This window comes from Chlorocebus sabaeus, chromosome 13 (genome assembly GCF_047675955.1).
Source record: "Chlorocebus sabaeus isolate Y175 chromosome 13, mChlSab1.0.hap1, whole genome shotgun sequence".
Lineage (NCBI taxonomy): Eukaryota > Metazoa > Chordata > Mammalia > Primates > Cercopithecidae > Chlorocebus > Chlorocebus sabaeus.
This window is the reverse complement of record NC_132916.1, coordinates 9962772-9985479: the sequence shown is the minus strand read 5'-3', so window position 1 is coordinate 9985479 and position 22708 is coordinate 9962772. Positions and strand designations below refer to the sequence as shown.

At 39.9% G+C, this 22708-nt stretch overlaps 1 protein-coding gene across 1 annotated transcript in view; it reads left to right on the top strand.

Annotated features, from left to right (window-relative positions):
* PLG (plasminogen) overlaps positions 1-15294 on the top strand; it is a 53288-nt gene extending 37994 nt beyond the window's left edge. Inside the window, exons 16-19 of the mRNA XM_008007746.3 lie at positions 348-488; positions 2574-2680; positions 13322-13467; positions 14098-15294. Coding sequence (XP_008005937.1) covers positions 348-488; positions 2574-2680; positions 13322-13467; positions 14098-14259 — 556 coding nt within the window. The 3' untranslated portion in view covers positions 14260-15294. The remainder of the gene's footprint in view (positions 1-347; positions 489-2573; positions 2681-13321; positions 13468-14097) is intronic.
* Positions 15295-22708: the final 7414 nt, after the last annotated feature.

Sequence of the window (22708 nt, the reverse complement as noted above, 5' to 3'; positions counted from 1 at the left end):
CTGGCTGTGACACTAGGGACCAGGCCAGGGCAATCAGATAAGGGAGAAAGGAAAGGTTTCTAGAGAGACACTGCAGAGGAAAGACACAGTACAGATGATTTTGTGGGCCTGAATAAACTGCAGAATAGAACTGTTCACTACCATAGGCATCAGTGTCCACCCAAACAGCCTGAGAACATTACTTAACTGCCTGTTTTGAGAAAATCATGAATTTTGCTTCTTGCCACTCAGAAGTCACTAATTCTAAGTGGCCAAGGGTGTCAGGGAGACAGCATCAAGTTCACGGCACAGAGGTTACCTGAAGGGGCCGGACCGTATTTTGCTCTTGACATCCTCATCTTTTCTAGGTCCCCAAGGCCTTCATTCTACAAGGTCATCCTGGGTGCACACCGAGAAGTGCATCTCGAACCGCATGTTCAGGAAATAGAAGTATCTAAGATGTTCTCGGAGCCCGGAGGAGGAGATATTGCCTTGCTAAAGCTAAGCAGGTACTCGCTCACCTGTGGTCTTCACCCTATGCTGGTGAAGATAGTTGCTTTATGTCTGGGTTTTATGGGTCATGGTCACTGCATGGCAGTAGGGAGGGGCTGTCTATCACATGAAAGGCTCAAGGGCTTTGGGGACAGCATCAGTCTTCAACCCCGGCCCTGCCACATGCTAGCTGCGCTCTTGAGAAAGGCAGCAGGACTCAGTTTTCTCATGTGGAAAAAGTTGAAACATGAGGTACTCTGTTACCCCTAAAACTCACTTAATGTTCACCAGTTCATCCACATTCATGATCAGAGAATGATGCAATTATTCCAGGATGACAATTCTCCTTTCATCATAATATGTTTAAGAGAATCAAATAAGACTGTATTTATTTCAAAGCACTTGAAAAACCACAACATCGAACTGGGTGTCTGGTGTGGGTGCCTGTAATCCCAGTTACTTGGGAGGCTGAGGCAAGAGGATCACTTGAGTCCCAGAGTTTGAGGCTACAGTGAGTTATGATCATGTCACTGCATTCCAGCCTGGGAGACAGAGTAAGACCCTGTACCAAAACAAAAACAAAAACAAAAACAAAACAAAACAAAAAAAACTTCACAATGTCAAAAAAATCACAAATACAATTTATAAGTGCAAATTACATTATTATTGTCTTCTTTGATTTGATTTTCTCTTTCCTGTTGAAATGTTGTTTCATTAAGCCTGACAAAGTGATACGTTTGCTTATGTCACTTATTAAGTTAGTGCTGTTTGGAGCCAGATACTAGCTGAGTCAGCTAAAAAACAGCTATTTGTAGGAGAAGCAGATTTGGGACAGGTGACAAGGCACGCAGGGTGCTCGCTGTGCTAGCGGCTCTGGAAGACAGGGTGTCGGCATGGACAGGGATGAGCATGGCCTGGATGGGAAGGCATGGGGCAGAAGCCTGAGCTGCTCTCCTGGACCTGGCCACAATCCCAGGGCAACTTCTCTGGGTCTGTGAACTGAGGGGTGACGTCCTGGGATGCTCTGACACTCTAGAAGGAGAGAAGAGCCTTTCCAGCTCAGCCTTTATAAACAGTAGCTGATCTCCTTTGTGCTCTCCAGTGTCCTCCCCACCCAGCAAATGTGCAAGTAGAAGGTTCCTCATGGTCCTCAGAGAGCTGTGGTGTTCTGATGGTTTGAACAAGTAATTTGGAAATTTTGGGTTTTGGAGTTCTCTGATAGGCTGATACATTTCAAGTCTAGAGTTCCCACCCCACATCCCCACTCCCCAAGAGCCTAGGGCATTTAGTGTTCCACCAGGGAACCCGTAGAGTGAGGACGTCTGCACGACAGGCTGGGCCTTCTGATGATGCTCAAAAGCAGAAAGTGTGCCTGCTTCAAAGTTGGTGACAATGATGATTCTTGATCAGAATAGGGCATTTCTCATTTCCAATCCTTTATCCCCTTGAACTTACTAAAGTAGAATCAGGTCTAAAAACCAGAGTTCTAATGTTTGAGAGTCCCTGGGACTCTAAAGTATATGAATGTTCTTTGAACACAATACCATTTTGTTCAAGCAAGAGGCTTATTTCCAATCTTCTTTCATTTGGTATCAAGTATTTTACTGTATTCTTACAACTATGGTGTAGCAACTTTCACTGAGGAGGAAGTGGAGGATCCAAGGATGGAGCAAGTTGCTCTGGGCACACAATGCATTTGCAATTTTACAGCCTCTTGGTGGCATCTCAGTCAGACACTCCATGCACGGATCAATGCCCTACTTGGTTAATATGAAAGGACGCACTCGACATGAGATTCCAGTTGTGCACAGAATATGCATGAGAAGTACACCTTTGTCATCCCTACTTTCAAAGGTGAAGGCCACCAGCAGTATCTTGCATGCAACTGATGCCTTTCAAATGAAACCTTATGTCTGTGTAGTCCATAGGCAAACATAGGCAAATGTGAGGGGGAAACGCTGTGTTCTACATTGCTCTGTGTCAGTGAAGCAAGGCAGTGCCAGCTCAGAGGGCTCCGGGGCCTCAAGGCAGGGATGGCTGGTTGTGGGTGTTGCAGCTGCCAGCAGAGCAGTCAAACATAACTGCTGATGCTTTTCTTTCAGTCCTGCCATCATCACTGACAAAGTAATCCCAGCTTGTCTGCCATCCCCAAATTATGTGGTCGCTGACCGGACCGAATGTTTCATCACTGGCTGGGGAGAAACCCAAGGTGAGATAAATTCCATTGCCCACATAATGAACAGGTTTTGACCTACAGTCCATGTGACAAAATGAGCATTTAGGAGCAAGCTGTGCAAATTCCTACCCACGAATGTGGTCCACCCACTCCTGATTTTGCCTGGGTACCTATGTCTTAATCAGTCTTCAAGGCACATGGTCAAGGGGAGGAAAATAGTGTCTTTGAGTCTCTCTCTCTTTTTGTTTTCAGAACGTTTTTATTTTAATTAATTAATTAATTATTAACTTTTATTTTAGGTTCAGGGGTACATGTGCAAGTTTCTGGTATATGTAAACAGTGGTTTGTCGTACAGATTATTTTGTCACCTAGGTACTAACCTAATACTTAGTATTTCCTGCTCCTCTCCCTCCTCCCACTCTTCTCCCTCAAGTAGACCCCAGTGTCTGTTGCTCTCTTCTTGGTGTCCATGAGTTCTCATCATTTAGCTCCCACTTGAAAGTGTGAACATGTGGTATTTGGCTTTCTGTTCCTGTGTTAATTTTCTAAGAATAATAGCCTGCAGCTCCATTCATGTTCCTGTAAAAGACATTACCTCATTCTTTTTTATGGCTATACAGTATTCCGTGGTGTATATGTACCACATTTTCTTTATCTTATGTGTCACTGATGGGCATATAGGTGATTCTATGTCTTTGCTACTGTGAATAGTGCTGCAGTGAATGTTTATGTGCATGTGTCTTCAGGGTAGAATGATTTATATTCCTCTGGGTATATCACTAGTAATAGGATTGCTGGGTTGAATGTTAGTTCTGTTTTTAGCTCTTTGAGAATCACCATACTGCTTTCTGCAGTTGTTGAACTAATTTACAGTCCCACCAACTATAAGTGTTCTCTTTTCTCTGCAACTTTGCCAGCATCTGTTATGTTTTGACTTTTTAGAAATAGCCATTCTGGCTAGTGTGAGATGATTTTTCATTGTGGTTTTGATTTGCATTTCTCTAATGATCAGTGATATTGAGCTTTTTTCATATGCTTGTTGGCCACAGGCATATCTTCTTTAGAAAAGTGTTTGTTAGTGTCCCTTGTCTACTTTTTAATGGTTTTTATTTCTTGTAAATTTAAGTTTCTCATAGATGCTGGATATTAGACCTTTTTCAGTGCATAGTTTGCAAATATTTTTTCCCATTCTCTAGGTTTTCCATTTACTCCCTCAATAGTTTCTTTTTCTGTCCAGAAGCTCTTAAGTTTAATTAGATCCCATTTGTCAATTTTTGCCTTTGCTGAGATTGCTTTTGGCGTCTTCATGAAATCTTTGCCCGTTCCTACGTCCAGGATGGTGTTGCCTAGGTTGTCTTCCAGGATTTTTATACTTTTGGATTTTACATTTAAGTCTTTAATCCATCTTTAGTTGATTTTTGTATATGGTGTAAGGAAAGGAGTCCAGTTTCCATCTTCTACCTATGGCTAGCCAGTTACCCCAGCACCATTTATTGAATAGGGAGTTATTTTCCCATTGCTTGTTTTTGTCAGCTTTGTCAAAAATCAGATGTCCATAGGTGTGTGGCCTTATTTCTGGGCTCTCTATTCTGTTCCATTGGTCTACGAGTCTTTTTTGTTTGTTTGTTTGTTTTCATTGTTGTTTTTACCAGTACCATGCTGTTTTTGTTACTGTAGCCCTGAAGCATAGTTTGAAGAGAGGTAATGTGATGTCTCCAGCTTTGTTCTTTTTGTTTAGGATTGCCTTGGCTATTCTGGCTCCTTTTTGGTTCTATATAAATTTTCAAAATAGTTTTTCTTTTAATAGTGCTGTGAGGAATGTCACTGGCAGTGTGATAGGAATAGCAATGAATCTGTAAATTACTTTGGGCAGTATGGCCATTTTAATGATATTGATTCTTCCAATCCATGAGCATGGGATGTTTTTCCATTCATTTGTGTCATCTCTGATTTCTTTGAGCAGTGTTTTGTAATTCTCATTGTAGATATCTTTATCTCTCTGGTTAGCTGTATTCTTATGTATTTTATTCTTTTTGTGACATTTGTGAATGGGACTGTGTTCCTGATTTGCCTCTGGGCTTGGCTTCTATTGGTGTATAGGGAAGCTAGTGATTTTTGTACCCTGATTTCATATCCTGAAACTTTGCTGAAGTTGATTATCAGCTGAAGGAGCTTTTGGGCTGAGACTATGGGGTTTTCTAGATATAGAATCATGTCATCTGCAAACAGGGATAGTTTGATTTCCTCTCTTCCTATTTGGATGCCCTTTATTACTTTCTCTTGCCTGATTGCTCTGACCAGGGCTTCCAATACTATGTTGAATAGGAGTGGTGAAAGCAGGTATCCTTATCTTGTGCCAGTTTTCAAGGGGAATGCTTCCAGCTTTTGCCCATTCGGTATGATCTTGGCTGTGGGCTTGTCATAGATGTCTCTTATTATTTTGAGATATATTCCTTCAGTACCTAGTTTATTGAGAGTTTTCAACATAAAGGATGGTAAATTTTATCAAAAGCCTGTTCTGCACCTATTGAAATAATTGTGTGGGTTTTGTCTTTAGTTCTATTTATGTGATGAATCACATTTATTGATTTATGTTTGTTGAACCAAGCTTACATCCTGGGGATAAAGCCTACTTGATCATGACATGATGAATTAGCTTTTTTATGTGCTGCTGGACTTGGTTTGCAAGTATTTTGTTGAGGATTTTTGCATCAATGTTCATCAAGGATATTGGCCTGAAGTTTTGTGTTGTTTTTGTGTCTCTGCCAGGTTTTGGTATCAAGATGATGCTGGCCTCATAGAATGAATTGGAGAGGAGACCCTCCTCCTCAATTTTTTGAATGGTTTCAGTAGGAATAGTCATAACTCTTCTTTGTACATCTGGTAGAATTCAGCTGTGAATCTATACGGTCCTGGGCTTTTGTTGGTTAGTAGGCTATTTATTACTGATTCAATTTTGGAGCTCATTATTGTTTCTTCAAGGAATCAATTTCTTCCTGGTTCAGTCTTGGGAGGGTGTATGTGTCCAGGAATTTATCCATCTCTTCTAGGTTTACTAGTTTGTGTACATGGAGTTGTTTGTAGTAGTTTCTGATGGTTAATTCTATTTTTGTGGCATCAGTGCTAACATCACCTTTGTCATTTCTAATTGTGTTTATTTTGGTCTTATCTCCCTTTTCTTCTTTATTAGCCTAGCTAGCAGCCTACTTATCTTATTACTGTTTTCAAAAAAACAACTCCTGGACTTGTTGATCTTTTGAATGAATTTTCATGTCTTGACTTTCTTCAGTTCAGCTCTGATTTTGGTTATTTCTTGCTATTGCTAGCTTTGGGATTGATTTGCTCATTTCTCTAATTTTTTCCATTGTGATGTTAGGTTCTTAATTTGAGATCTTTCTTCTTGATGCTGGCATTTAGTGCTATGAATTTCTCTCTTAACACTACCTTAGCTCTATCCAAGAGATTCTGGTATGTTGTCTCTTTATTCTCATTAGTTCAAAGAACTTCCTGATTTCTGCCATAATTTCATTATTTACCCAAAAGTCATTCAGGAGCATGTTGTTTGATTTCCATGTAATTGTATGGCTTTGAGTAATTTTCTTAGTCTTGACTTCTATTTCATTGTGCTGTGGTCCGAGAGTGTGTCTGGTATGATTTTGGTTCTTCTGCATTTGCTGAGAATTGTTTTATGTCCAATTATGTGGTTGATTTTTAGAGTATGTGCCATGTGGTGATGAGAATAATATATATTCTGTTGTTTTTGGAAAGAGGGGTCTATCAGATCCATTTGGTCCAATGTTGAGTTCAGGTCCTGAATAACTTAGTTAATTTTGTGCCTTGATCTGTCTAATACTGTCAGTGGAGTACTGAAATCTCCCACTATTATTGTGTGGGCATCTAAGTCTCTTTGCAGGTCTCTAAGAACTTTCTTTATGAAGCTGAGTGCTCTTGTGTTGGGTGCATATATATTTAGGATAGTAGGTTTTCTTGTTGAATTGAACCCTTTACCATTATATAATGTTCTTCTTTGTCTTTTTTGGTCTTTGTTGGTTTAAAAGTCTGTTTTGTCTGAAATTAGGATGGCAACCCTTGCTTTTTTTTCTGATTTTCATTTGCTTGGTAGATTGTCCTCCATCCCTTTATTCTGAGCCTATGGGTGTCATTACATGTGAGATGGTTCTCTTGAAGGCAGCATACCATTGGGTCTTGCTTTTTATCCACCTTGCCATTCTGTGCCTCTTAGGTTGGGCATTTAGCCGATTTACATTCACGGTTAGTATTGGTATGTGTGAGTTTGATGCTCTCATTGTGTTGTTATGCTGGCTTGTTTGTGTGGTGGTTTTATAGTGTCATTGGTCTGTGTATTTAAGTATATTTTTGTATTGGCTGGTAGCCATCTTTCTATAGTTAGTGCTCTTTTCAAGATCTCTTGTAAGGCAGGTCTGGTGGTCACCAACGCCCTCAACATTTGCTTATCTGAAAAGGATCTTATTTCTCTGTTGCTTAGGAAGCTTAGTTTGGCTGGATATGAAATTCTTGGTTGGATATTTTTTAAGAATATTGAATATAGGCCCTAATCTTTTCTAGCTTGTAGGTGTTCAGCTGAGAAGCATGCTGTTAGCTTGATAGGGTTCCCTTTGTAGATGACCTGTCCTTTCTCTCTAGCTGCCTTTAACATTCTATCTTTCATTTTGACCTTGGAAAATCTGATGATTGTGTGTCTTGAGGATGATCTTCTTGTGTAGAATCTTGCAGGTGTTCTCTGTATTTTCTAAATTGACTATTGGCCTCTCTAGCAAGGTTGAAGAAGTTTTCATGGACAATATCCTGAAATGTTTTCTAAATTGTTTACTTTCTCCCTGTCCCTTTCGGAAATGCCAGTGATTTATAGATTTGACCTTTTTACATAATCCCATGTTTTTTAGAGGCATTGTTCATTCCTTTTCATTCATTTTTCTTAAGTTTTGTCAACTGTCTTATTTCAGAAAGCCAGTCTTCCATTTCTGAGATTCTTTCCTCAGCTTGGTCTATTTTGCTATTAATACTTGGATTGCTTTGTGAAATTCTTATAATTTGTTTCTTAGCTCTCAGCTCTGTCAGATCCATTAGGTTCTTTTTTATACCAGTGATTTTGTCTTTCAGCTTCTATATCATTTTATTGTGATCCTTAATTTCCTTAGATTGGATTTTGCCATTGTCCTGGATCTTGATGATCTTCATTCCTATCCAAAAATCTGAATTCCTGTTCTTTCATTTCAGCCAGCTCACCCTTGTTAAGAACCCCTGATAGAGAACTGGTGTGGTTGTTTGGAGGATATATGGCACTCCAGCCTTTATGTTCCTTTAACTGCAGTGTAGGTTGAGTACAGCCAATAGACTTGTTCTTTGGATGTTTTTACAGGACCAAAGCCTTGTGCAGGGTCTTTATTTGTAGTTGATTTCTTGTCTTTGGTTTCATAGTGGGGTATGTTAGCAAGGTATTTTTGGTGTTGAAGCTTTGGGGTGTGATCCATTTTTTATTTGCATATTTCCCTTACACCTAAAACAAGCAAAAAACCAGTAAAGGTCTTTGAGTCTCTTAATCCATAATTCAGTATTCATATTGCTTCCCTAGGTAAGTGAGGTTTTCACCCAGCTGTCAAGTTAAGAGTGTTAGGTTATTTTTCATGTGAAATTAGCCAGACTGGGTTTCTAAACATGGTGCAAAACATTAATAACAAAAGTTACAATTAAACTAGTCTTCTTCCCAAATACCCACATGTCTAATATGTATGAGATGGTGTTAAACAGGGGGCTTACAGCTCGGGGAGAGGTAGACAGGTCCCATGGCCCCAAGTCTAGGATGACATCTGGTATTGGTTGATGGGTAGGGTGAGAACAAGAGAGGGAACATTTATGCAGGATGTGGTATCAGCACCTGTAATACATTTTAGGGAGTCCTTCTTCTCTTTGCAGTATGCCCTGACAATAATTATATCCATCAGCCTAGCCCCCTTGGCCGTTGAAACACTAAGACTGTCTTAGGATCCCTGCTTCAGTTTCTCAGAGGTACTGGTGAGGGCATTAAGAGTCTGAAGACCTGGAAATGCATTCTGACTCTGCCACTAGCCAGACAGACCTGAACTAGGCATGTTACCTCTTTGTACCACTCGGCTCTAACCCCTCATTCAAAAACCCAGAATTTTCAACTGGTGTTTTTCACATCAGCCTTTGCGTAAATTTTCATTTGAAGAAAGGTTTGTTTTGGTTTTGGTTTTGGTTTAACCAAACGTTTAAAAATGAATGGTCTAGATGATTTCAAAGTTGGCTTTCCTTTTTCTGTGCTTTTCCTACTATTTAAAAACTTCACCTCCTTGATTTCTTGATCTCTCTTTCTGCACTGCTGGGTCTGGGAGCATTGAGGTCAAGTAAAAGGAACCTTGGCAAATGAGGAACACCTATAGGTGTGCCAGGCTGCTCCCAGTGTTTTGCATTTTTAAAAATTTAAATGCTGCAAACCTCTATGAATTAGATATTATTGTTCCTAGTTTACAAATGAGGAACCTGAAGCTCAGAGAAGATGTGGGATGGTACAGACAAACCTGAATTGGAACCCTGGCTCCCACTTACTGGCTGTCGGGACTTAGAAAAGTCATAAAGCATGGTGTCTTAAGCCTGTAATCCCAGCACTTTGGGAGGCCAAGGCGGAAAGATCATGAGGTCAGGAGCTCGAGACCAGCCTGACCAACATGGTGAAATCCTGCCTCTACTAAAAGTACAAAAATTGGCCAGGTGTGGTGGCGCACCCCTGTAATCCCAGCTACTCAGGAGGTTGAGGCAGGAGAATAGTATGAGCCTGGGAGGTGGAGGCTGGCTGCAGTGAGCTGAGATCGTGCCACTGCACTCCAGGCTGGGTGACAGGGTGAGACTCCATGTCAATAAAAAAAGAAAGAAAGGAAAGAAGAAAAGAAAGAGAAAGAAAGAAAGGGAGAGAGAGAGAGAGAGAAAGAGAGAAAGAAGAAAGAAAGAAAGAAAGAAAGAAAGAAAGAAAGAAAGAAAGAAAGAAAGAAAGAAAGAGAGAAAGGAAGGGAAAGAAAGAAAGGAGGAAGGGAGGGAGGGAGGGAAGGAAGGAAGGAAGGGGAGAGGAGAGGAGAGGAGAGGAGGAAGAGAAGAGAGAAAGAAAGAAAAGTCATGAGCTCTTGTTGATTGCTTCCTCAGCTGAAATGGGGGCTGCAGGGTTGTTGGGGCAGAAACAATAAGAAAGTGCATCAAGCACCGAGCACATGCTAAGCACTCCATCATGGCAGCTCCTGATAATAATACGGAATAGAGTTGTATCTAACATGACTCTTTCTTGCAAGTGACAGAAAATCCAACTTAAGTTGGATTAAGCAAAAAAGGGAAATTCTTAGTGAACTGAAAATTCTGCAGGCTCACATCATGGCTCCAGGCCCTGTCCAGTCATGGAGTAGGCATTATTCCTGGGCACAAAGGTGATATTCTCGTGGCTGCAGATGCTGTGGTGGCTCTGGCTCTGCCAGGAAAGAAATAAGGAAGGCCACTCTCCCCATTACACAAACAATAGTTTTCTAGCTCTGAGAGGTCGAACTTGTGTCACCAGCCTGGCCCTAAACCCATCACTGATTAACTCTAACTTACATCAGCTGTTCCATGCTGGAGGTGGACACAGGACCACACTCATACCAAGATGGGAGCAAAGGGTAGTTCCCTCAACAGGATTATAGGATATAGTGTGATAGGCTGCTGGGCAGCCAAAAAGCAAACAGATCCTCTACAATGCCTCAACTGATGAAAGCACGAAACTAAAATCATAAAGATCTGTGTGTGAGTTCTGGCTCTCCCATCTTCCTCATGAGATTGAGCAGTTAGTTAATCTCTTTTAGCCTCAGTTTTCTCACCTGTACCAACATATATGGTCATTGTGAGGATTAAGATTATGCCTTATCATCATCACTATCATCACCATCCATATTGCAACCACAACTACCATCATCATCCCCTCAAACATCATCACCACCACAACCACCATCACAATTATCATTACCACCACTATCACCATTGTCACCCTCAACATCATCACCCTCATCACTATCATCACCACCACCATCATCACTACCACTACCATCACTGTCATCATTCCACCACCAACACCATTAACATTACCATCACTATCACCACCACCACCACCACCATCATTACTGCCATCAGCATCACCATCACCATCATCACCATCACCATCATTATCAACCATCATCACCACCATTCCACCACCATCACCATTATCATCACCACCACTATCAACTTGATAGTCATTATGATTACTACCACCATTAGCATTATCATTACCACCACCACTACCATCACCATCACCATCACTATCATTTCACCACCAGCACAATTATCATTACCACTACCATCACTACCACCCTCATCACAACCCTCATAATCACCACCATTCCACCACCACCACCACCATCACTATCATTATCCATAGACATCACATAACCAGTTTGTAGCTGGGTCTTGAGCGCAGAGCCCACTCACTGTTTCTTCAGTCCCGCCAACAACCACCAGGATGAGTCACAAAACATAACTCAGGCCTGTTCATCAATTTTCCACATGTCAATAATGACATTGAATCAGTGGGTGTTCTCAGCTTATCAGAGGGAGGTTAAAGTTATCCTCCTCTTCCCTTCGCGTTTCCAGATGTTCCCTGACTTGGATGTTCCAAACGCAGAGTTTGGAGGTGTTGAGGCCAAGGGGTTTTTCCAGGTCAGCCGTCATCTGCAATCACTGAGCTGATCCTGATGCTGGACTTTCCCTGTTGCCCTCTCCCCAAGGCCCCATCAGGGAGGGCTTCAATCCTCAGGTCACCTGTGGCCTTCCGGCCCTCAGAGGTGCCATCTCTACATCTACCACTGGAAGGCAGCACGTACCCACAGACTGCATCAATTTCCCTGCAACTCATGGTGGGTTTTCTCCCTTATCAGGGTGTTTGCCTTGCTCAGAGAGCAGATCCCAGAGCAGTGACACCTAACTTAATTTTCAGCAAAATATTTTGAGAAGGGTGCTCCCTCACACATCTACACAGTCCAGGTCATGCACCCACTGCCCAGTGCTTGGTGGTCAAGAGGAGCTTCCTCCCTGCAGCTCTGCCCAGATAGGGCTGAGCTGGGCTCTGGAGCGAGGCACTGGGATGAGCCTCTTCCATGCAGCTCATGTAAACTCCAGAATCAGTGTCAGTTTTCTGAACCCGAGACAATGATCTAAACGCAGTCAAAGGCTTTGGGGAAAGAAAGAGAGTGCCTCGGTTCTTGCCTGTGTCATGCTCACAAAGCAAAGAGTTTTGCAAAATTTCAATGAAACGTGGGCTTGCAAAATTGGAAAACTGGATTATTTGTGAGAACACCGAGACATCCCTGGGCATGTCTATCTGGAAAAACGACATTTTCTCTGGCAATTTTGCAGACATTCTATTTCAATTCGGCAAAGAAAATAAAGCCATTTTTCACAAAGGCAGAAATACAACTAGAATGTTCACTCTCCCTAATTGTCAAACAAGTGTAAATTGGAAAATGAATCAGGACAATTTCAACCTATTTGATTAGCTAATATTTTAAAAATCGAACCTCATACAAGTGAGGTGAAGTGATTGCTTTCTAGTGACACGACACACCATCATACCCTTTTACAGATAATTTGGCAATGTTATTGGGAGACAGAAATATGTCTATGTAATTTATGGGAACTTAGGCTCAGAAAATATTAAGGAATAAGAATGAACTTTATGAACAAACATGTGGAAGGTTGGAAGCAAGAATGGGGCCAATGTGCTTGGGGAGGAAGCATTAGGGCAGTGACTCCACAGACCCAGGCTCAAGCTGAACTACACAACCTCCTTATGCCTTAGTTTCCTTAACTGTAGAACAGAAATGATAAAAGTGCCTGTTTCACAGGACTGTTGTGAGGATTAAGTGAGATACAACATATTATAAGCGTGTGCCTGGAAAGGTTAATTCTTGGTAAATGATGACTATTCTTTTTATTACAATAAAATATACAAAACATAAGGTTTACTATTTTAACCCTTTTGGAAGGTACCATTGAGTGGCATTTAGTACATTCACAATGGTGTGCAACCATCATCATATTTCCAGAACATTTTCCTCATCCCCAAAGGAAACCTCATGCTCATTAAGCAGTAGCTCCCCATTAACATATTAGTTATGAAGATTGTAGAATTATACGGAACTCATAATACAACGTTGAGTGAAAAAATCAATATGTGAAATTTTGTGTTATGATGTAATTAGTAAAAGAAGCATATTAAAAGGTCTGAAAAAAGAATATATAAAATAGCAATTGCATTTTTCAGACTCTACATTTTAAACATTATTCTTTATAGTTGTAAAAGCAAAAAGTAGAGAAACAACAATCAACTCCAAACCACCATGACAAAGCCCAGATTGTTAAATCCAGGTCTCAGGAACAGAGAATCATATGTGATATTTACATTCTGCAGGGTCAGAGACCTCAGCGGCATTGGTTGCTGCCTTGTGTTCTGCAGCCTCACAAACAGACAGGAGGTCCAGGGCTGCTGCTCTGTTCTTCTGGAATTTCCTCCTGAACATGTTTTGGGTGCAGTAACCATTTCTTTCATCTTTTTAAAAACAGGTACCTATGGGGCTGGCCTTCTCAAGGAAGCCCGGCTCCCCGTGATTGAGAATAAAGTGTGCAATCGCTATGAGCTTCTGAATGGAAGAGTCAAATCCACCGAGCTCTGTGCTGGGCATTTGGCCGGAGGCACTGACAGTTGCCAGGTAAGAAAAGATCGAGAGACCAAAGTTAGTCTTGTGCTCTCCCGTCTCGGTCTCACCCCCTTAGACTTCATTCCCCAGGTGGCAAATTCAAGGATTTTCCACCGAAGACTCCTAAATGTTGCTCAGAAACTCCCTAGATCTGTCCCTGAATGCATATTCAGATCATCTAAGGGGATGTCTTGGGGCTTGAGTTCCAGATCTGTAGCAAGGGAGTTTTAAGTGCCTTAACTACCTCAGGCCACTCACCCTCCTGGGGTGTGCTGGTGGCCAGGGACTAAAGTGGTGACTTTTCTGGTAGGAAGGAGGTAGAGGGTACAGGACAGAGACCAACTGCACACACTTTACAGTGATGCCCAGGCTAGGCCAGTCTAAAGGAAACACCAACATAGGAAGGGATGTGTGCAGGATTCACAAGGGGTTTTTTTACCCCCAGGAGAAACTAAGTGGTGTGGTTTTGCTGAACAGATTTTGCTAAGTACTTAAGCACTGCACATGCTTGAGTAATATGCTCATAGTCCCTTTCTGATTTCAATTACTGGGAAAATGTACACATGGATAATAGAAGGATAGTATCCCATAATAAAAGACTGGCAGCCTAACCCTCACATGGATTTTTCTCCCTCTGTATAGGGTGACAGTGGAGGGCCTCTGGTTTGCTTCGAGAAGGACAAATACATTTTACAAGGAGTTACTTCTTGGGGTCTTGGCTGTGCGCGTCCCAATAAGCCAGGTGTCTATGTTCGTGTTTCAAGGTTCATCACTTGGATCGAGGGAGTGATGAGAAATAATTAATTGGACGGGATTACAGAGTGAAGCATTGACTCACCTAGAGGCTGGAACGTGGGTAGGGATTTAGCATGCTGGAAATAACTGACAGTAAACAAACGAGGACATTGTCCCCAGCTACCAGGGAAGCCAAACCTCAGCATTTTTTGTATTATTTTCTGACTGCTGGATTCTGTAATAAGGTGGCATAGCTATGACATTTGTTAAAAATAAACTCTGTACTTAACTTTGATTTGAGTTAATTTTGGTTTTGGTCTTCACCATTTTCATGCCACCAATTTTAAATGGGCAGACGGGGGGGTTTAGCTGCTTTTGATAAGGAACAGCTGCACAAAGGACTGGGCAGGCTGCAAGGTCACAGAGGGGAGAGCCAAGAAGTCCTAAGAAGTTGTCCATGTGTTTACCTCATCAGCTAATGAGGGCTTGACACACATTTTTACTGTCTTTATTCCTAACACTGAGATGAATGTTTTCAAAGCTGCAACATGTATGGGGAGTCATGCAAACTGGTTCTGTTATTGGGAATGAAATCTGTCACTGACTGCTTGACTTGAGCCCAGCCCAGGGGACATGGAGCAGAGAGCTGTATACCATGGAGTGAATCGGGCCATGGACGTGTAACACAAGACCAGCTGAGAGTCTGAATGCTATTCTGGGGCACATGTGAGTCTAGGACTGGTGCCAAGAGCATGTAAATGAACAACAAGCAAATATTGAAGGTAGACTACTTATTTCCCATTGTTAATTGCCTGCCCGGTTTTGAAACAGTCTGTAGTACACACGGTCACAGGAGAATGACCTGTGGGAGAGACACACGTTTAGAAGGAAGAGAAGGGGCAAATGTACATTTTTTACCATTTAAAATGTTGTTACCAAACAAAAATATCCACTCAAAATACAATTTAACAATGCAACAGTCATCTTATACCAGAGAAATGCAGAGAAAAGCAAAACTGCAAGTGACTGTGAATAAAGGGTGAAAGTCTCAAATCCTCAAAGAGCTGTGTTTATTTCATTGACAAATAGATTATTTGTATTCAATTCCGATGTGCTTTAAGGATGAAGATGCTCATTTTACAATTAGCACACACTTCGTGTATATTGTCGCCTGTTCTCCTTACAGAAATGTGAAGGATTCCCTTTGGTACCAGTTTTGCCTGTCCACATAAAGTATTTCATATTTCATTTTAAAATCTCAGCATAAAATATAGACTGCATCTGAAAACATATTGAATATAACATACAAAGCAGAACACACAAGTTCCACATTTCAAAAGCCTCGATAACAAAAAAGAAAGATCAAATCCCTTATTCGTCTCTGTAAAGTCATTTATAAAGCTTCTGCTGATCCTGTTAAGCATGGATACAATTGACCTTTCTTTTAAATTAAAACGTAAGCTCCTCCCCAAGACAACTCAAAGTGCCAAGATTGAATGGGAACTGTTCATGTTTTTAACTCTTGGCCACAGGCACCCTCGGAACTGAACTTAACAAATATATGAAAAATATCCCTTCACTTTTAAAATCCTAAGACCCAGAAATCATAATCCATGGGATTTGTTGAGTAAAGAAGAGAATCTGTGGCTCTAGGTGTCCACTAAAGGAGAGCCAAAAATGTCCTGAATAATCTCAGAACCACAGCATTATTTTATGAATAACAGAACCAAGACCTCAGATTGTACAGCAGATTGGTCTTTATTGCTGGAATGGGGCCTAAACCATGCCTGGACCCCCTGATGCTACAGAGAAGGTAGAGGGGAGAGACTCCTGACCTGTTCATGCTGCAAAGGCATGTGGAAACCAAGGTGAGCAGAGGACACGAATGCTCACATTCTGTGGCCCAGGAACCTGTGATTCAGTCTCCTCATTAACAGGATTCCCAAATTTTCATCCTCCCTGCAATTTTTCGAATGTTCAGTTATGGGCTTAGTCCCTTGACTGATAAGATTTGATGAATATTTCTGCACAAATTTCCCAAATCCTTGGTTTTCAAATCCTGCATTCTTGATGGAGCTGTTATGAGAATCAGGTGAGGGACTTCTCTCGTCTCTCTTTAGCCTAATGAGTCAGAGACCACTCCTCCAATGCAAGGAAACAAACAAACAAACAAAAACAGGAAGAGCCATGCACCTGAAAGGCTCTTTTTAAAGCCAGCTACATATTATGTGTTCCCAGAAACTTCAACAGTACCACAAATAGTCCTAACTCATCCAACATTATATAAAAATACTCTGGATACATTGAAGTCTTTATACAGTATTACAACAGCACAGCGTAATGTAGCTGAAACGCACACATGCATCTCTGCAAGGACAGCTTTGCAAGGAGGATCAGCTCCCGGATAGCTCCTTCCACCTTTGGCAGGGGCCTCAAAGGTGAGAGCTGGAAACTGGGGTTTTTTTTATTCCTGCCACACTTAAAATAATGTGGACTGAAAAAACAAAGGAGAAAGTCCTTATGAAAGATTATGCAACTAGTTAGAGGAAGGTCTTCTGTTATTATTTAATAGCATAGCTGGTTTTGATCAAATACACATACCTAACTTCTGATGAAAACCCAACTCAAAGGTAACAGAAATCACTTCAGGCTCCTTTTTTGACTTGCTTTCAGACCCTAAACAGAGGTTAGTTAGCATTACAGCATTTAAGCTCTTCATGAATTTCTACTGAATTAACATATGTTTGGAAATGAGCTACTGATATGAACAAAACCCAGCAGAAATGATAGAATAATCCAGTGCAGTTTTAGAAGGGAATACACTAACAGGTTTCAGCAATTTAGCACGAAGTAGTTTTTTTAGAGTAAATAATCATGGATCACAATCAACGTGCTTAATTTGTAGTACTGTAAACCATACTTCTAGATTTTTTTCAAGTGTGGGGACTAGGTATAATTAATCTATCCAACTTTTCGTTATGAAAATTTATAAACAGAAAAAAATGAGAATTTGTGTAACTTAAATTTTTGTTGGTATAATTCCCCATGTTTATATATTAGTTGGATATCAATTTTCCTTGCTCCCCTTTGGGACAATCCTGCACCACCCCACCACCCTTCACCAGCCACAATCAATCTCTCCCAGTTGCTTAACTTTAATGCGGCTGATGTGGTAGAAGAGTCCTGGTCTCAAAGGACTCCCTCTTCCTCCATTTCTTCCTGATGAGTTTGCAAATCTGACCCCTGATTGAATCAAGAATGAATGCACCATTCTCAGTGTGTACACAGGCAGCAGTCAATGGAGTACAATCAAAGGGAAGAAAGATTTTCCTCAGGATTTTTGAAATATTAAAAAACATTAGAGTTCCGTATCCTTAATTTCCAATTCATTATCAAGATTGCTTTTTATTTTTTAAGTTAGCTGTTAAATCATTTTTAAAGATTACACAAAAAGCACAAGACTACGTGTTGTAATTTTTTTTAAAAAAAATCAAACAGTACAGAAGTCTCTGACAGGAAAGTGATGGCCCTCCATTCCCTACCCATCTCCCCAGCTCATTTGTGTCCCCAGAGGACATATACTACATCTTTTACTATACATTCTCATGTTCATATTCTCTATCTTTTTCATGAAAAATTTAAAACAGAAACTTAGAAAGAATTTCAGTAATGTTAATTTTTGTTGATATAACTCTTCATGTTTGTATATTGGCTGGATATTAGCTTTCATTGTACACTATTTAAACACCTGCCTCCAAAACTCAGTCTCTCTTTCTTTTCTCTGCCTACTTATCTCTGTTACCTATCTATCATCTATTATCTATTTATCTATTCATCAATCCATCTATCCATTATCTATCATCTCCATCTATCTATCTATCGTCTATCATCCATCTACCTATTATCTGCCTAGCTACCATCTGTGTGTCATCTGTCTTCCTATCCAGCTAGAGAGGGACTGTCTTTGGTTTTAGTTTTTTATAAATACTACAACACATAATTCAGTGACGTTTCACTTTGTAATCAGTCTTGAAAATCTGCCTATGCCATTCCATCTACACAGACCTGACTCCTCACTCTGTAGAGTAAGCCACACTGTTAACCCTGCTGCTGCACGTCCCAGCGATTTCCACTTTCCCACATCAGCAACTCCTGCCTTTAGATCACTTCTGAGTCTTAGCACCTTACATGGAAATGCTTCTCTCTTCACAACCATGTTTAAAAAATAATGCATATTCTTATCTAGATTGGGTGGGGTTTTTTTACATTAATGTTTTATGTTTACTTTGAATTTTTTGCTTACAATATAAGATGAGGATTTATTGTTATTTTTCCCCTAAGCATATTCAATTTTCTCAACATCTTCCTTTCTCCACTGGTTTGAAATGCTGCTTTTCTTTGGGGTGCATTGAATTTTGGACAATGCCTACCAAGTTTTTCTACATCATCCACTGTTTCTGGCAAGGCAATACCCTTGGTTTCAGGCAAAAGCATCACAAGGCCACCACAGATGGATGCCAGGATACCTATGGAATACGGAAAGGTGTTACTGCCCCCAGGAAGACATAGCTGGGCCTTCCCCAACAGGCCTCCTCACTGTGAAGCCACTGTGTTACTCACTGGAGTAGCTGTCAACCACAGCAACCTCTGCATCCCACATCACTGCCTTGGCTCTCCTTTGTCATGATTTCAAATGTTCTCTCCTTTCCTCAAACCCTGAGTTATGGCCCCTGCACACCTGGCAGCCATGGGTTCACTCACACATCTCACAGTGATTGACTGAGTGCCTTCTTGGGGTCCAACACCCAAGGCCTCCCCTCCTACATCATAGGGAAACAGAAGTGCTGGAGGGGAGTCCCCTCTGCACCCTGTTACTGACACTCTCACCTGTTCCTCTCCCTCCCATTCCTCCTGTCATCTTACACTGGAAGAACTGTCTTGGTGTCTACCCCAGGGCCAGCACTCACTTAGACTTGCCTTTTTGGGTGCCTCACTGTAGTGATTAACCCTTTCTCCAGTATCTTTAACCTGTTGGGAGAAGCTTTCAAACATATTTAGATCTTTCTTGTTTGACCAGCCTTATCTCATTCTCACCTCATCCTTCCATTACCATCCTTTCTTTTACTGTTCTCTAGAGCCAAAGTTCTTGAAAGCCACCCTCTCCTATTTTCTCCACTTATTTGTATCCAAGTGGTGTGCTAGTAAATGTCTAACAACTGGCTTTGGGCAATCAAGCCCTGACTGGCAGCATCTGCCAATGTGCATTGTGTAAATGCTCCCACTGTGGGCCCTTCAGTCTACTGACACAACATCCCTGACTGTGCCACTGGGAAGAGATGCAGGAGCCCCATCAATGGGGCTTCCACCATAAAGATGTAGCAGACACAATCTCAGGAGCACAGGTAATACTGAAGATGTAGTAGATGAATTAGAAACTGATGACTGTTGAGACTAAAATCAGTTCCTACTTTAAATGCATAGACATTAATGTAAGACAACAAGAAATATGAAAAAACAAGGAGGTAAAATAAAACACCACCAAAGGACACAATAATTTCCCAGTAGCTGGCCCCATAGAAATAAAGATATATTAACAACCTGACAAAGATTTCAAAATAATTATTTGAGGAAAGCTTGGTAAGCTTCAAGAAAATACAGAGAATTCAATAAAATCAGAAAAACAATAAAAGATCAAAATGAGAAATGTAATGGAGAGATTAAAACTGTTTAAAAAGTAAAACAGAATTTCTGAAACTGGAAAAATAATAAAGTGAAAAATGCAATAGACAGCATCAAAAGCAGAATTCATCATGTAGAATAAATAATCTGTGAACATGAAGACAGGTTATTTGTGAATATAGAATTGAGGGACAAAAAATAGTTTAAAAAAAAAGCTTACAGGACTTATGAGGCAGCATGAAAAGAGCAAATATTTTAGTTATAAGAGTTCACAAAGGAGAAAAAGGGGGTAGAAAGCTTATTTTAAAAATAACAGAAAACTTTCTAAGTCTAGGGAAAGATACCAACATCCAGGTCCAAGATGGTCAAAAGTGTCTAACTAAATTCAGTTCAAACATAACTACATCAAGACAAAGAGAAAATCATAAAAGCAGAGAGAAGAAGCAAATCACATATAACAGAGTTCCAGTAAGGCTAGCAGCAAAGTTCTCAACAGGTTCCATACAGGCCAGGAAAGAGTAGGTTAATATATTATAAGTGCTGAAGAAAAAAAACTACACACCAAGGATACTGCATTCACCAAAGCTGTGCTTCAGAAATGGAGAGATCAAGTTTTTACTAAACAAACAAAAGCTGAGGAAGTTCATTAACCCCAGACCTGTCTTACAAGAAATGCTAAAGGGAGTCCGCAAGACGAAAAAAGATGCTAATTAGTAACAAAAAAAGAAACCATAAAACTCACTGGCTAAAGTAAGTACACAGTCAAATTCATAATATTCAAACACTTTAATGGTGGCCACATATATCTGTAATATGAACGTATGAATCTCTTATATCTTTAGCATGAAGGTTAAAAGACAAAACTATTTAAAATAATAGCTACAATAATTTGCTAAGGGATATATGCTATAAAAAGATATACATTGTGACATAAAAAAATTTTAAATGCAGGGAGATGTGGAGTAAAACTGCAGAACTTTTATGCAATCAAAGTTAAGCTGTTATCAGCATAAAATAGCCTGATATAACTATAAGACTTTTTTGTAAGCATCATGGTAACCACAAAGCAAAAGCATAAGGTAGATATACAAAAGATAAAAAGGAATCAAAGCATCCCACTAGAGAAAATCACTTAATCACACAGAAAGATAGTAAGAGAGGAAGAAAGGAACAAAGAGTCTACAAAACAACCAGAAAGCAATTAACAAAATGGTAATGGCAGACTCTTACCTATCAATAATTATCTTGAATGAAAATGGATTAAATTCTCCAATAAAAACATATACAGTGATTGAATAATTAAAAAATAAGATCCAACTACATGCTGCGTACAGGACACTCACTTCACCTATAAGGACACAAATAATGTCCTTAAAGTAATGGGATGGAAAAAATATTCCAGCAAATGGAAACCAAAAGAGAGCAGGTGTAGTTATACAGATTGAGTATCCCTAATCCAAAAGTTTGAAATCTGAAATACTCCAAAATTAATAAAATTTTAAGTGCCGACATGATGTTCAAGGGAATTGCTCATTGGAGCATTTTGGATTTTGGTGTTTAGAGATGCTAAAATAGTGAATATATAATGTGTATTAGTCCATTCTCAGACTACTATAAAGAATACTACCTGAGACTGGGTAACTACAAAGAGGTTTAATTGACTCAGTTCCACAGGCTTAACAGGAAGCATGACTAGGAGGCCTCAGGAAATGTAACCATGCCAGAAGGTTAAGGGGAAGCAGGCACCTTCCATCAGATTTCATGAGAACTCACTCACTTTCATGAGAACAGCAGGAAGGAAACTGCTCCCATGATCCAATCACCTCCCACTAGGTCCCTCCCTTGACATGTTGCCATTATGGGGATTACAATTCAAGATGAGATTTGGGTGGGGACACAGCCAAACCATATCATAATGCAAATATTCCAAAATTTTAAAAAATTTCAAAATTCTAAAAAACTAAATCGTATTGTAATTCAAATATTCCAAAAAAATTCAAAATTGAAAACACTTCTGGTTTTAGGAATTTTGGATAAAGGAAACTCAATCTACATGAGGTAAAACAGACTTTAAGTCAAAAACTGTAAAAAGAGACAAAGAAGATCATAATATAATGATAAAGAGATCAATTTGTTATAACAATTATAAATACTTATTAATATATATACCCAAACTTCTAATACATACATATAACAGCTAAAAAAATTAATAGATCTCAAAGGAGAGCTAGACTGTAATACAATCATAGTAGCAGACTTCAATAGCTCCACTTAGCTCCATAGTAGCAGACTTCAACAGCTCCAGACAGAGAATCATTATGGAGACATGAGACTTAAACTATACTTTAGGCCAAATGAACCTAATAGAAATATACAGAACATTCTGTCCAATGGCAGTAGAATACACATTATTCTCAAGTGCACATAGAACTTTCTCCACAATAGATCATATGTTAGATCACAAAACAAGTAAACAAATTTAAGGAGATTAGAATCATACCACATATTCCTTTCAGATTATAATTGTATGAAACTAGAAATCAATGACAAGAGAATATTAGAAAATCCACAAATACATAGAAATTAATCAACATGCTCCTGAACAATCAATGAGTCAAAGAAGATATTAAAAGATTAATTTTAAAAAACTCAAAACTAATGAAAATGGGCACACTAACATAACAATAACTTACAGTATGCAGCAAAAGTGGTTCTAAGAAGGAAACTTTTAGCAATAAATACTTACATCAATAAAGAAGAAAGATATCAAATAAGCAACCTAACATTATACCTCAAAAAAATAGACAAAGAAGAAAAGAAAAACTAACCCAACAGTTAG